The sequence below is a fragment of the Tasmannia lanceolata genome, unplaced genomic scaffold (assembly GCF_043159265.1).
Source record: "Tasmannia lanceolata isolate RefF3 unplaced genomic scaffold, GAP_Taslan_0.1 ptg000015l, whole genome shotgun sequence".
Classification (NCBI taxonomy): domain Eukaryota; kingdom Viridiplantae; phylum Streptophyta; class Magnoliopsida; order Canellales; family Winteraceae; genus Tasmannia; species Tasmannia lanceolata.
This window is the reverse complement of record NW_027518692.1, coordinates 50,976,362-50,991,729: the sequence shown is the minus strand read 5'-3', so window position 1 is coordinate 50,991,729 and position 15,368 is coordinate 50,976,362. Positions and strand designations below refer to the sequence as shown.

General features: G+C 37.9%; 2 protein-coding genes across 3 annotated transcripts in view; both read left to right on the top strand.

Moving 5' to 3' along the window:
- The window catches only part of LOC143892258 (uncharacterized), a 28,934-nt gene extending 22,911 nt beyond the window's left edge, over nt 1-6,023 (top strand). For both annotated transcript variants that reach the window (XM_077396745.1, XM_077396744.1), the window contains exons 13-15: nt 3,399-3,483; nt 5,042-5,098; nt 5,593-6,023. In XM_077396745.1, coding sequence (XP_077252860.1) covers nt 3,399-3,483; nt 5,042-5,098; nt 5,593-5,606 — 156 coding nt within the window. In that variant the 3' untranslated portion in view covers nt 5,607-6,023. The remainder of the gene's footprint in view (nt 1-3,398; nt 3,484-5,041; nt 5,099-5,592) is intronic.
- Nucleotides 6,024-7,632: 1,609 nt separating this feature from the next.
- On the top strand, nt 7,633-15,317 carry LOC143892257 (uncharacterized protein At4g14342). Its single transcript, XM_077396743.1, has 5 exons — nt 7,633-7,787; nt 7,862-7,916; nt 9,883-9,968; nt 10,079-10,202; nt 15,047-15,317. The coding sequence occupies exons 2-5, from the start codon at nt 7,911-7,913 to the stop codon at nt 15,092-15,094; spliced, it is 264 nt and encodes an 87-aa protein (XP_077252858.1). The 5' UTR covers nt 7,633-7,787; nt 7,862-7,910; the 3' UTR covers nt 15,095-15,317.
- Nucleotides 15,318-15,368: the final 51 nt, after the last annotated feature.

Here is a 15,368-nt window from a genome sequence, read left to right as displayed (position 1 = left end):
CCGTCATGCTATCAATTTTTTTAATTTCTTCCTTGAGGATCCTTGTCCTCATTTGATGCATGGAAGGGGGTTTCATGCCAATCCCCAATGGTGAAATTGCCTCAACCATAGCTGCAAAATATGGGTTATTCACAATATAAAAGGGAAGGGAATTTGCAAAGACAAATTTCCCTATCTTCTTAAAAACGTCATTACGTCCATCCTTCTTCCACCTTGAATTTTGGGTAGTTTTTCTAGCTTTGGTAGTGATGAATCGATCAATGGAATCCCTCAGCCTTTGTGGTTGAGAAGCAACACCACCACCGAAGTCCCAGTGTGAATCCCCTGACCAGTTGGACTGTTACTCACAAACCCCCTTGCAATGTCGAGTAGAAGCTCATTTCTCATATGTTTTCACTTTTGAAATTCTTCGAAGCATATGCACATTCTTGTGTAACTTCTGTTGGACACTTCGTACAGTATTTTATTTCGTGATGTGCCCTTGCCAAATGATTCTCAACGCGGCTAACACCTACTGTACACTGATGATCGCAAAATAAACATTTAAAATATCCATTATTTTGCTTTTCCCCCTCGATTTCCTTTTGCATATCTCGATGCAAAATATTTCTTATTATCGATATTACATCTTAAGAGATCAAAAGCAGTCCAATAAACCCTAAGGGTGCGTTTGGATTACAGGAATCATGAATCGGTATTGGTAACAAATTCCAATCCCATTCCAATTACCCTGGTAAAAGGAATGTCAATTTCCATTCAAGTGTTTGGGCAAGCATTGGTATTCAAAAGGGAATCACTCACGATTCTGATTGTAGTGTTTGGTACCATTGGAATGGAATTAATCTTCAATAATTTTTCATATTATCCCAATTTGTTTCAACTGGTAGAAATGAGTAACAGCAATGATCTGGTCGCCAATCTGTTTATATGCACAGATCATAGAGATAGAATTCCATGCCACCAAATCTTTTCTCCATGGTATCAAATAGTTTTCTCCATGGTAAAAATCTAGCCCATTTTTTAGCACGTGCACATGGATCAACCTCCCCATAAAAAGATGTTCATCAAGGGCTCACAAACAGGGAGAATACTTGAGATTGTAACCCAATCCATCCTCATACCCTCCAACATCATCTCCTCAAACACACCCAATGTCTCAGCCACTTGACATTTTTGCAAAACCCAAAAATCATGGCATTCTAGGAACTTAAATACTTAAGTAGCATTTCGTCAAACAAGTCTCAAGCACCACCTATGAAGCCATATTCCGTATACAAGTGAACCAACGAATCATCCACGAAATAGAGTTACATAATCCACTTTCGTTCTTGCATGCTCCTTAAACCATCAACATCCAGAGAGAGAGAGAGAGAGAGAGAGAGAGAGAGAGAGAGAGAGAGGGTTTTGATCACCCAGATACAGTGAGAGAGAGGGAGGGAGAGATTTGCATACCTGGTTTGATTTATAGGGAACCCAACGAAAGAGGAGAGGAAGATAACATCTTTATTTTGGAAGGTTGAGAGGGATGAAGGTCATATAACCCAATTCGGAAAGCTAAAATCGAGCAAAATAAGGCAAATATTGACGACGTTTTTTTCTTCGATTCTGGGAATCAGAATACCACCCCTCTACGCGGGTATCAAATTGTGCCCTTTATTCCCCTCTTTTTTCCACCCGGTGTCGCGCGTCATTCCTCATTCCGTTAGCCAAATAGAAACCAAACAGCGGAATTGGCTAAATCAGTTTCAGATACCGATTCCTGATTCTGATTCCAGCTATCCAAACACACCCTAATATTTGTGAAAATACGTTTTGGATGGAGATCTAATGAAAAAACCCTAATCAATTATGGATTTCTATCACAAGCAAATCCACCACCCATAGCTTCCTTTGAACGATTGGGGAGAAATGAGCAAAACAACCTCCAAGTTAAAAAAAAATCCTCCCTAAAACCTCAAAAATGTCTAAAATCATCAAATAGGTGATTTTAGATTGTGGAATTGCTCTTATAAGACCTCCTCAAGTAAACTTAAGGATTAGGACTCATTTAAGTTAAGGAAAAAACAAAAAAAATTGTAAAAACTCAATATTTTGGCGTCTTGGGTCGCAAAACCGACGCTCTGAGTGAAAATGCATGTGCGGCATATGCCTTTCGTCAGATGTGCACACCTTAAGTGGAAGGCCCATTTCTCAGAGTGCCTTTTTACTCCTTTGCCCCTGTGAATTGCGTCTTGGGGGTGCTATGTTTATTTTCCATGCGCCTTGTGGCATTTTCCTTGCACCTCGCCTTGAGGCGTATGCCTCAAACACTTTTAAAAACATTGGCTGCTAAATCCATTCCCAGCAATCCTGTGTTCATCAGCTTCAAATAAATACTTCTAAATTGGCTGCATTGAAGAGCTTTTGTAAACATGCCTGCTAGTTGATCTTTGGATCTCACATAGGCATAGATATCACACTTTACTAGAAACCTTTTCACGGTTTGTTCTTAGTTCATTAGCATGTAGTTATTTTTATGTATATTTGATTGGGCCCATCTTTGGATTGCCCTAATGTCATACTTGTAATTCTCAGAAATTAGATATTATAATTTATAAATATATTGAATACGTGGGATGGGAGTTCACTCAACCCTCATATACTTTCTTCTCCTCTTTCTTTCCTCTTCTCTTCTTCATCTTCATTCTTTTTCTACTTATTCTCATTTTTAATAGCCCTCAAGCAGCTCTACATGATTATACTAATGCGAACACACACACACACACACACACACACACACACACACGTACACACACGTATATGTATGTATATATATATAGGGAAGTGATAAATCAACCCCCATATATCTTAAATCGGCCCCCATATAGGGCAGTGCTGAGAGAGAGAGAGAGAGAGAGAGAGAGAGAGAGAGAGAGAGAGAGAGAGAGAGAGAGAGAGAGAGAGAGAGAGAGGGGTCGATTTATCACTGCCCTATATATCTATCTGTGTGTGTATAAATGCATACACTTGTGAAATTTTAATATTATCTGAGAAACTGGTGGCAAAATGGTAGTGCATGTTAATGTATTGACAATTTAGAGAAGGGAAGTGATAAATCTGCCCCTTTTCATTACTTGGGACACCCAGCTGCAGTGTATCAATGACTGCAAAGGGGCTGTTGTACTTCACATGGGAAGGATTCAATGGATTTGATTGCCACGTACGCTGCAGTCGGCTGTCCCAAGTAATGAAAAGGGGCGGATTTATCACTTCCCTTTAGAGAATTCATGTTACTCTCATGTAGTGTACAAGAATGTCGCTTAGTGTTAGCATGTAGACGACATGCGGAATTCATGTTAACTATGTGGACTAAATGCTCCAGTTGGTTATCTCTTCTTTTCTTTTTTTGTCTATTTCAGATGCTTTCATCAAAGGATGTCAACTTTGTGGGTTACACATATAAGAACTTTGAAATCGTCAACGAACATCAACTAGCCGGAATTTGTAAGTCTCTCTCCCATACAGTCTCGCTGCCATATGTGTTTGTAGTGCTTTCAAATTTTACCATTTAATATTCCCATCCTTAATGCATCACCCCACGCATGACACCATTGTTATGAATTCTGTTTCGTTCACAGTTTCGTTTTGGCCACTTGAACAGAACGCTTCAATGTTTCGGCCGTTTAGTTCGATGTTTCGATCATTTCGTTTCAGTGTGCTACCACGAACGAAGTGTTTTTTTTTAATAGTTAAGAAATTAAAAATATCCAAAAAATCAGATATTGTTAAAAATGGGAACAATAGGGTCATCCTCTGCAACCCATACTTAAAAGGGCAACTCAACAAAGCCTTTGTCCCAAACCAGTTGGGGTCAGCTAAATGAATCCTTTAGAAAAATTTCATGAAGAATGTGAAAGGAATCTATCCGGCTCTAATCCTGGCTCTAGTTGGGTTCTTCTACGTGGATCATTTTCTTCCATTCTATCCTATCCAAGGTCATGTTCTCTGTTATGTTACAGCTAAATGACTAGTGCTTCACTAGATGAAAAATTTTAGAGAGCAAATTATGAGATTTTTTTACCGGACTTTTGGGATTTAATAATGTTTGGACATGATAGAATTTATAAATTTTTAAAAATGGAAAAATACTACATCGTTTAGAAGTTAAGATTTTGACCCGGCCTGATTTTTTCAAATTTTGTACTAGAATTGGGAAGTTGACTTTTTATCCTTTTAGAATTGGGTCTTAAAACTAAGAAGAGGAAAGAAGAAGAGAATAGAACTAGTAAGAGGCAAGAAGAAGAGAAGAAAACACTAAAATGGGGTATTCGGTGCCTTGTTTCGGTTGAAGCATCGCGTTTCGTCCGTATTTCGTTTGAAACGGAACGAAATGGTAAATATACCATTTTGGTTTCAGATTTCCGTCCAGAACGAAATGTTTCGTCCGTTTGGTTCGAAACGAAACGAAATTAATAACTAGGCATGTCACGGTGGTATAGTATGGGTCAAGCCTTATTTTTCAGGGAGATATAATTTTCTTCTGCTTCTAACTACTATCAAAGTGTTTACGTGGGTATGTCACTAATTTTGTTATGGTACGCCGGTAAGATTTTTGTTAATAGATCTCATAAATACAACTATTGTAATTAATTACCAGGGAAAGACATGGTGCCAATTACAGAGACGCGTAAGCTCAACTTGTCAATTGGCCATGTACTTGGCCCACAAGTTGCTTCCTTGATGCTGTGTAACCTAAACATCAACACTAACTACGTAAGATAGGGCGACTTATATACACCAATATAGGCTTTATATAAGACATGTGGAAGGATAACTGTACTCTTAAACTCATATACGGCAATTCATGTGCATAGAATGTAGGAGAAATGTACCTTTCTACCCTTCTATTTTATCAATTTTACATCTTGACTTTTATTTAAAAAATAAAGGACTTAGGTTTTTGCAATGAATAACATTTATTTCAATTATGTTTTGCATAAATTGGAAGATTTGATTATCTTTAGACAAGCTAATTTGGTTTTTCCTGCATTCCTGTCTGCAGCTGAGCTGAAGAAGAAAAGCAGCAAACCAAAAAGGCCATCCATCAAGACCCTCTTTGGTATACTTCCTTTTCCCTGGTTCGGTTAATTACAGCTGTTATATTGATTTATCCTGTGAGACCAAAAAGGCTTTGATGTAGTGTTAAATTTCACCTTCTTCGTGAAAATTTTCGAAAGGATTCATTAGCCGACCCCAACTAGTTTTGGGACAAAGGCTTAACTGAGTTGAGATGAGTTGAGACTCAACTACTGAATGTCCCTCACTGTTGATGGCAAAACCAAATTCTAGATGAACCCATGGGGAAGAATCCATGGCCATTCATGTTAGTTTCAAAATTCAAGTGGATTCTGGATATTATTCCGGAATGCTTACCCACTTCTTTTCCTTTCTATACTATTGCCTTGTGAAATAGCTCAAACTCCAACCTTAACCTCAAAGGAATCCACGCCACTTTTAAATGAGGAATACTAACATTTCTTTCTTTCCCACTGTCCTGCCACAACATATAGGGTGATTGTCATTATTTCTCATCTTTTCACTCACTTGTGACAGAGACTCCAGAGTGATGATCAACCAAGGTAGCTTACCCAACCTCTTTGCCTCCCAGCAAGAAGCCTCCAAGAGCTCACAACACAACCAGTCCATAAAATACCGTAGTCCAACAGCATCAGATAACCAAAAGAAGCTCAAACCCGACACACCAGTGTAAAATTATTTCTTTCTTCCTCCCCTGGTGTTGCCATTTGGTTTTTCTGAGGCAGCTATATTTGCAGGAGGTTAAGTTTCTGTCGCCATGAAAGGTAAAGGTTAAACCCTATGAAACTTTGTGGGTTTTGCTTTTATGTAATAGTTGACTCTGCTCCTGCTTGGATCAGTGTCTGTTTAAAATTTGTTCCTGAAAGTAAATATCAATTCTTTTACTAATCTTGGATGTATTATTTTCTATCCTTCTCAAATGAAATGTCATTCCTAAAAACTGTTTACCCCCTTTGCATTCCAATCTGTGTACTTAAGAATTTTTCGTTGTTGCCACTTCAAACCAGAGCCAAGGAGCCTCACTTGATTGAGATTGAATAAGACTTGTTAAGGAGTTTTCTACATGTGATATGGAAATGCATTTCTACCTCCCTTTTTATCTCTCTCTCTGGAAAATACCACATTTCCACCTTTTTGGTTTATCTTTCAGTTTCAGGAAAGACAAAAAGAAGGGGGTGATGATAAATTCGCACCCCTTGTAACGTCAATTGCGGCAGAATTCAACCCTTTTTGGCGTCAATTCATGTTAGAAGGGGTGGGAATTTATCTTGCAGGGGGTGCGAATTTATCATCACCCAAAGAAGGGGTGGAAAATTTCCCTATGCTATGTTTGGTTGTCTCCACTGGGTGGAAAGGAAAGTGGGCGTATAGATCAATGTAAACACAGGCCCCACGAAAAAAATATAATGGGACCTCCCACCTATCTAAGCTGTTCAATTGTTGATTTCTGATTTTCTGTCGTGGTAAGGCTATGCCCTAAAAAATCTTCTCCATAAGATGAGCTTAAACACCCGAAAATAGAGAAAATCAAAGGAAAAGGACATTCTCCATTTCCTACCATTATTTTGTTGTCTTTACCATCCAAACGGGGGCTTAGAAAGTTCAAAATTTGAGGGTTTAAGAACACCGATCCATGGATGAGCATCATTGTGTGGAGAAGATTGTTGGGGCAAGGCCTATCGATGATGAGGACAACCAAATGAACGGTCAGATCATCCAAATAAGTGGGCCTCAGTGTACTTTGTGTTTTGGAGGACACCAGGCTTCGTTATTATTGGCACTATTATGTTGGGTTTTCAAATTAATTGCCATTGTTACAAAGGCAAGGCAAGCTGTGTTACTTGAGACCAAAGTCGACCGGAATCTCTCCCCCTGCCCTATATAAAGGCGTGTAAGGACTAAGGAAAGTCCCGCCAGCAAAAGAAAGTCATTAGCTATCAAAAATCTGATCCAAAACCAAGTTTTTAAATTTCTACCGAAATCCGAAATTTCGGGAAATTGGGTAAACCCGAAATGTTTCAAAATTTCGGTTGAAATTTCATCATCCTCGGCCCGAAATTTAAGGAATATCACCAAAAAATCTAGACTTTATTCCGAAATTTTGTACGAGATAAAATATTACTTTATCTGATTTCATTAGATTTTGTCCAAATTTTCAAAATTTCAGTTTCGATGAGGATCAATCGCATTCCGAAACTGAAATTTGAAACCATGTGCAAAATAAAGTGCTTGGGTCAGAGGAGGTTGCATCTATCCATAAGAAAATGGAGTTTTTATAAGCCATGTGCGCATGAAGTCCATAATTTTTTTTCAAAAAATGTACAGTTGGGCCCACTTTATAAGATGATCCAAACCGTTCATTTGTTGGGCCACAACACAAGTATGATGTACCCAACAGATCTCCATAGGACGATCCAAACCCTCCTCATAGATAGTAGGGTTGGATGGACATGATCTACAGAGTGCAGATTATTTACGTTGTGGCCTAACAAACGAACGCTTTGGATCATCCTATGAAGTGGGCCACTGTTTTGAAAATACTAGCACACGTGTCACTATTCAAGCCCCAGTCTGTTAAGCAAAACAAAGGCTCTAAATTATTCACGGGAAAGTAAAAGGTTCCATGGTATCTCTCTCTCCAAAATCCACATAAACCCTAACCCTAATTCTCCTCTTATTATTCCTAATACTCCGTTGTTGATTCCCCTACGGTACGATTCTTTCTTCTGTAATTTTTCTTCCTTCTCAACCTTTTGTTTTTAATCTCAGGCTTTACTTTTGGCAGATTAAAGCTTAACTAATTTTTCGTGTTTCGAAGATTTTATCAAGTAATCATGCAGGTATGTTTCAATTTTTATTCTTTTTGCTGCTGCAATTTGCATTTTTAAACAGTAATCATAATTCTCTTTTCATTTCGTGAAAGGAGAATCTGTTAATGCATTTATTTTTCTGAAACCCTAACTCTAAATTTAAGCTGTAATTTACATATTCATTGCAAATCTGTTAATTCATTTATTTTCCTGAAACCCTAACTCTAAATTTTAGTTTGTGGTGGTGATAGATTCTTCTTGTTCTGTAATTTGACTCATTTTCTATACACATTTGGTATTTAAAAATAAACCGCCCTTTATCTATAACCCTAGCCTAGATTATCTTTCATTGGTGATGGGTATGTTTCGTTTGTACTGTAATTTCCTTCTTCTTTTTTTCCTCACAGGGTGCCCTCTTTTTTAGGGCGGTTATGATTTTAGTCCCTCTGTTATCAAGTTATTCTCTGGTTGAACACTTGAAGGGCCTGTTCAGTTGCGCTAAGAGATGGAAACGGAAAGTAAAAGGAGGTCATTTTCCGTGGATTTGCGCTAAAAGGAGCGTTTTGTTGCGGGGAGACAGAAAGCGCTAGGAAAATAAAAGTCCATCGTGGAATCATTCTAATCCCACGTGGCTACCCCTTTCCGCGACCCAAAATCCGTCGCGTACCCACGGATTCGTGGTATTTTCTCTCAACAACGCCAAAAAATGAAACCGAGTATCTTGTGGAAAAAAAGAAGAAAGAAACCCCAGTCAAGAGACTGTTTCTCTCCGTGTGAAAATCCAACACCAAGGACAGAGGTGTGGGACCAAATCAACATTAGAGTTAGAATTAACACTAGAATCAGAAAAAGAGATTTCTGTGTGAAAATCCAATTCCTAATTCTAATGTTTTTCCATACACTAGAATCAGAATTAACATTCCCTTCACCGTGGGAGTAAGAATAGGATTGGAAATCGGGTGTTCCAACCCGACCGATTTGGAAATCGGGTTGGGTTGAATAAATCAGGTTGAATTAGGGTTAAGTCACTTGGACAAAAGGTTTTGGTTGAATTAGGGTTAAGTCACTAGAATCAAAAAAGATGTTTATTTTCTGCATATTTTCTAAAAACTGATATTTCTTGTGTCTTTTTGTAAAATATTTTTTCAACATTTCCAAACATGGCCTTTTTGTTCCCAGTAAGTACTTTCATTTCTTAATTATTAATGTTTGCTTGCCCATATTTTTACCTGAAAAAATACTTCTGTGATGTTTCTTTTCTGTTTCCCTGGCAACTGAATGCACATTCATGTTGTTTCTTTACTGTTTCTTTTCCGTTTCCTGGCAACTGAACGCGCACTCTTACTGCTTTCTTAGCAGTTTCTTTTCCTTTCCGTTTCCTTCTGCCACGTCATTTCCTTTTCCTTTCCGTTTCCTGCGCGCAACTGAACAAGCCCGAACCGATTTATGTACCAAAGAAAGAAAGAAAATGTCTATCGCAATTTATTTCTTCGTTATTAGGACTTGGTAATAATAACCATTCTTTAGAATCCTAACCGTAAATTCGCTTACAGTTGGTTATGGATATGTATGATATTTCTATTGTGTACTTGAGGGTTGAGGCTAATTGTGAACCTTAGGCCCTGTTCGTTTAAGATTATGGCAGCTGTTTGTGAGTCCGAAACCAATTATTGGACTCAAAATTATGTTTAATTTTGAGTCCAATAATTGGTTTCGGACTCACAAACTGTTGCCGTAATCATAAACTAACAGGGCCGAAATTCCCATTCAATTCGTGATTGTTTTTCTTCATTTATTTATTTATTTGTTATTATTTTTGTGTCTGTGTGCGCCTACATATGCTTATGCTGTTCTGTACTTAAGGCTAATTATGAACCTAAATTCCCATTCAATTGGTTATTGTTTTTATTCATTCATTTATTATTATTTTTTTGCGCGCATGTGCTATTGTTGTAATTGACCTTTGATTTTACAAGATGTACTCTGTTTTGGGCAGGCCAGTGACAGGTTTAATATCAATTCCCAGCTCGAGCATCTCCAAGCTAAATATGTAGGAACTGGGCATGCCGACTTGAACAGATTGCAAGTCTCGAAACCCTTTCATTCCCACCTCTTCTCTTTACTTTTGAAAGAAAAAAAACTGTTATTTTAAAGTGTTTTCTTCTTATTTGTCAATCTTCTTGCGTATGTAGTGAGTGGGCAGTGAACATCCAACGCGACAGCTATGCATCATATGTTGGTCACTACCCTATCTTAGCTTATTTTGCCATTGCGGAAAATGAATCAATCGGAAGAGAACGCTACAATTTTATGCAGGTACGCTGACTGAATGAATCTTTTCCTATAATTTGTCTTGTTTGTAATGTTTTTCTTTTTCTAATCATTTTATGTGTTTTTGGTTTTGTATTGATGAGCTTTAGCCTCAGGGGTGCTTTATTTTGTTCTTCTGCGAAGCATATCCTTTAGTTGATACTTGATACTATATTTTGAAATGGAAATGGATAAAACACTTGGAAAATATGGATAACTTTTGGTACTGTAGCTGGATTTTAGTGATATTCTCAATGAGGAAATTCATAGCAACATTCAAAACTGAATCAATCATTGACTCGTACGTGGACTTGGTTTTGACCTTATCAAGCAAATCAAAACTTCATTTGTCTTGCCCGGATCTTTTTAATGAATTTCTCTGCATTAATCATTTATTCGTCCAAGTTGGCTCTGTTTTACCTAGGGCCAGGTCTTGTCCAAGTACGGATTTGAGTCATAGGGGTTCTTAATGAGTTTCATGCGTGGAGATGAATAAATATGGAAACAAATTCTACATTCATAATGCCTATTTCTAAAATAGAAGGGTTGTGTAAGTATAAACTATAAAGATTTTTGACCTATTACCTTGGTATGCAGCCTCAACAAAATAACATCAAGAAAAATCTATGCCATTAAATATTGGAGATACTATCGGAATTATTTGTATTTTACCATTGCAAGGTGCATTTGTGGACGAAAAACAAATCGTAGATGGCTAATTATTTCATTGATTCTAGGAATGGGGAAGGAAATTTTGGGATCTTTTTGCAAAGTTTTCATGGAGAAAGCATATGATCATGTTGAATGAGACTTTATTAAGCATATGAGGATAATGGGGTTTGGCGTCAATTTGGGAAAAATGGCAGTTTCATGTATTTTAATGGAAAGTTTCTCTATCCGTCTCACTAGAAGCCCTATCATACTTACCAAATAATGGTGCTCAAACAAGGGTAAAGGATACGCCGTGGATGTTCCTAATTGATATCCTACTTTACTTTCCTCTGCTTTGCTTTTCTTTTTTTTGATATCGGATCCTTTATTCTCTCATAGGACGCGACACAACAATTCTTTCTACCCTTTTTTTACTGCCTTCTTTCTACCTTTCTAAATGAAAAGAAACTTGAGGAATTGTATATTTGTTTAGTCTGATAATGGTTTTAGCTATACTACATTTCCACAAACAAATTATGTTCTACTAGTCAACTCAACTCAACAAAGCCTTTGTCCCAAACTAGTTGGGGTCGGCAAAAAAACAACTTGATAATGAAGCCAATTTTGGGCTGCAAAAAACTTGTCGCTTAGGAAGATTTCAGTATCTTTATAATATTAAATTTAGAATAGTGTAGTTTTTTACCGGTATAAAAAGTAGTGTAGTTTAAATTATATATTGATTTATTTGACTTTTTATTTGATTCTTAAAATATTATGGGACTCTCCTTTGACTGGCAATATGCAGTACTATTACTCATGCCTAATTAGATTAATTTGATATCGTTTGTTCAATACTTTTTATTTTTTCATCATTTTCTATTATAATTTAATAACAAAATTTTGATGGGAATGACAAAAAGTCTGCCAATTTAGTATTAAAAAGGTATCATAATACCCTATGTTTTATGGATCCTTACTCGTGTGTGACAAAAGCAAGGAAGCAGGATTCTTCCCTGGGAGCCTTCGATTCCCGCTTCGATTCTCGTTTCGATTCCCACTCTGGCAACCTTTAGTAGGATTCTTCCCTGGGAGCCTTCGATTCCCGCTTTCGATTCCTGTTTCGATTCCCGCTCTGGCAACCCACAAAAGCATCTCGAGTTCTTGTTGCACCTGTATCCCTGGGGTTTAGGGGATCCTTACACTGATCCTTTATTGTATCGGATATCAATACCTATATACAAGCAATGTAAGCAACCCAATTGACTTGAAGGTGGTGGTTCGCTGTTATGAGACAGTGATAGGCTAGAGAGTGAACTTTAGTAAATCTATAGACCTCAATAGGCTCTCTGGGACCCAATAATAAAGAAGGTAGAGAAACAGTTATCATGGAAGGAAAACCTCCTATCTTTGGGCGACATAATCACTTTGATCAAAGCGGTTTTAGCCAATGTACCAAATACCAATCTATTATCTGTCTCTTTTCAAATGCCCAGCTAGTGTCATTAAGCTATTAGAGCAGCTGCAAAAGAGTTTTTTGTGGAAAGGGACAGAAAGAGATTTTTACTTGGTAAGTGCAAGGATGTATGTAGACCGAGAAGCGCGAGGGCTCTAGGCTTCAGGCATATCAAGACTCTTAACATAGCTCTTCTAGGAAAGTGGCTGTGGAGGTTTGGGGAGGACATATCCGTCCTGTGGCTGATTGTGATTAAGGAGAAATAGGTTAGAATACCATTTAAAAAAAGAAATAGGTTAGAATCTGCCCGACCACTATCGGAATTCCGTGGTCACAGTTTAAAGAGATAATAGATTGGTCGACCAGCTTTCCTCGGAGAATTCCGGTTCATAGTGTGAAAAGGAGATACGGTGTTGTTTTGGACAGATCCCCGATGCGAAGAGACGATTCTTAAAGAGTAGTTTTTGGATTTTCATTCTGTAGCCTTGGAGAATGAATGAACTTTCAAAGACGCAGTACTCAAAGAGGATGGCAAGATTAGTTGGTGGGTTCCTTTTTGGAGGAATTTTTTGGCAGATAATTTAAGATGGTGACCTTGCTTATGGAGACCCTGGACTCTGTCTTCATCCATAAAAAGGGAGAGGACAGGAGAGTTTGGATCTATGATCACATGAGGACTTCTATGTTCATTTTGTCTACAAATATTGAAGGGTGCTGACTCTCCCTAGGGTTTGTGCATTTGTACCTCATCTTATATTCGCCTTTAAAGGCTCTCATGTTCTTTCTTTCCAAACCAGCCACTGAGTAGCCGCAAAACAAAGGCCCTAGAGAATCTTACCTTGGCCAAGGGGCAAAAAACCACGCCTCAGCAAGATCGGCAATGTGTTTCAGTGGGATGGGAATAGAAACAATCGGTTCAGTGGAAATTTAAAACCATGGGCGTAGGGGCTTTTTTCTTTCCAGTTTTTTAAATTAAGGAAGTTTCTTTTTCTTAATAAGATATCAAAATTTTTTGGGAGAACAAAAAAGCGGCAAATTACACTGGATAGAGATTGCTTCACTGATATGTGTCTACAAACATTGCTTCACTGATATGTGTCTACAAACACCTCCTTGACCAACAAATCCGCTAACTCTGTAACCTCTCCCAATGTATGATAAAAGGCATGCTCTTTTCTTTTCTCTTTTTCTTTTGAAAGGCATGCTCTTTTCTCTACAAGTATCAATAATGTTGTCAATGATGTGGGCCAGCCCCCATGTTCTCTGGCTACGGTTAAGCTCCCAATCAATAGCATTTGAAGAATCTCCCAAAACCACAAGTGCACCCATTAATAGGCCAATTAGAAAAAGCAAGCGCCATAGCTTCATTAGAGTCCTTGATTCCAATCGGGCCTAAAGTTTTGAGCGACCTTTGCCAACAACTTCATGACATTATCTGAAATCTCTTATGCTCCACTTGGTTGCTCGGGGTGGCTCGGAAAGTAGTGGAATATGAAGTCAAGAGAAGTCAAACGGGTTGATTTGTCTAGAATTACCTTGGAGAATATTGAAGCAGTGTTTGGTTGCACGGCATATTCTCGGAAAGTAGGAGAATAAGTAGGGGTGTCATTATCAATATAGAGATAGAGAAAAGAGAGAGAAAGAGAGAGCATTCATTCCCTAGAAAATTCAACCAAAATTCTTTACTAAGGATTTGCTTTTAGAGGGGACAAGGAATCCACATCATCACACAAGTAATTATTACATGGGAGACATCCAAGGGAGTCCAATGCTATTTTGGCAACCAAACATGGAATGGCATGCCAAATCCAAACCAAATTCCGACGGCTGCCGAGCTTTTGTGCAACCAAACGAAGCATTAAAGATTATTTTCTCACATTAGGTAATATTGAACTTCTTGATGGGTCTAAGAGCTTCTACCTACATAGCAATTATTGATGCTTCTAGCAGATTTCGCCAATAGAAGTTTCATTGGAACCTCAATACTAGCAGCTGCCCCAAATCAGGTTAAGAACTTGGGACTTGGACGAGAACTCAGCGAAGGAAAAAAATAGGCAATTGACAGACAATTCTCATTACCTCAAGTGAAAGGAGTTTGTGATTAACTTAGTACTTAGTAGGGAAGAACTTGGGACTCCGATAAAAACTCAGCCATGGTAAGCGAGATGGTTGACAGAGACTTTTTAAACATTGCATCAATGCACCCATGCAAAATTATACTCAACTCAACTAAGACTTTGTCCCAAACTAGTTGGGGTCGGATAATGAATCCTTTAGAAAATTTTCATGAAGAAGGTGAAAGCATCTACCCCGCTCAAATTGACTAAGTCTAATCCTAACACTAGTTGGGTTCGTCTACATGGATCATTTTCTTCCATTCTATCATATCCAAGGTCATGTTCTCTGCTATGTTCCTAGCCCTCAAGTCTTTTCTTGCTGTTTCTACGCAAGTTGTTTTCGGTCTTCCCCTACCTCTTTTTACTCCATCAACTTGGCACGAGTCACTTCTCACTGGAGCATCTAAAGGTCTATGTTGGATATGCCCAAACCATCTTATTCGGTGCTCTCTCATCTTCCCCTCAATTGGTATTGAATGCTTGATAATTTATCTGTATTTTCAATCATTAGCATTGAATGGTGATGCCATTTAGAGTTTTCATTTAAGTATGTGATCAAATCTCGGATCCATTCATGTATGCATACCAAACCCATCAAACAACTAATGCTATTGTTTATTATCTTGCAGAAAATGCTGTTGCCTTGCGGTCTCCCACCTGAAAGAGAGGAAGATTGAGGCCCCCACAACTTTTAACTCTTAAGCAATGTCTTGGGGTTTATCTTTAATGTTTTCATATACTTCATGATTAAAAAAACACTTGTTAACTAACAGTGCAGTTTAATCTATTTCTCCACACTTCGTAAGTGTAAAGCTTTGGATGTAAATTGAAGTTATTTTAGTTGATTTGGGATATTGATGGTTTTTAATTGGATAGAAAAATGTAAGCTACTTTGGATGATATATTTTCTTAACAAGGCGTTGTAGAATGGTGTATCTTTAGGTCATAAGA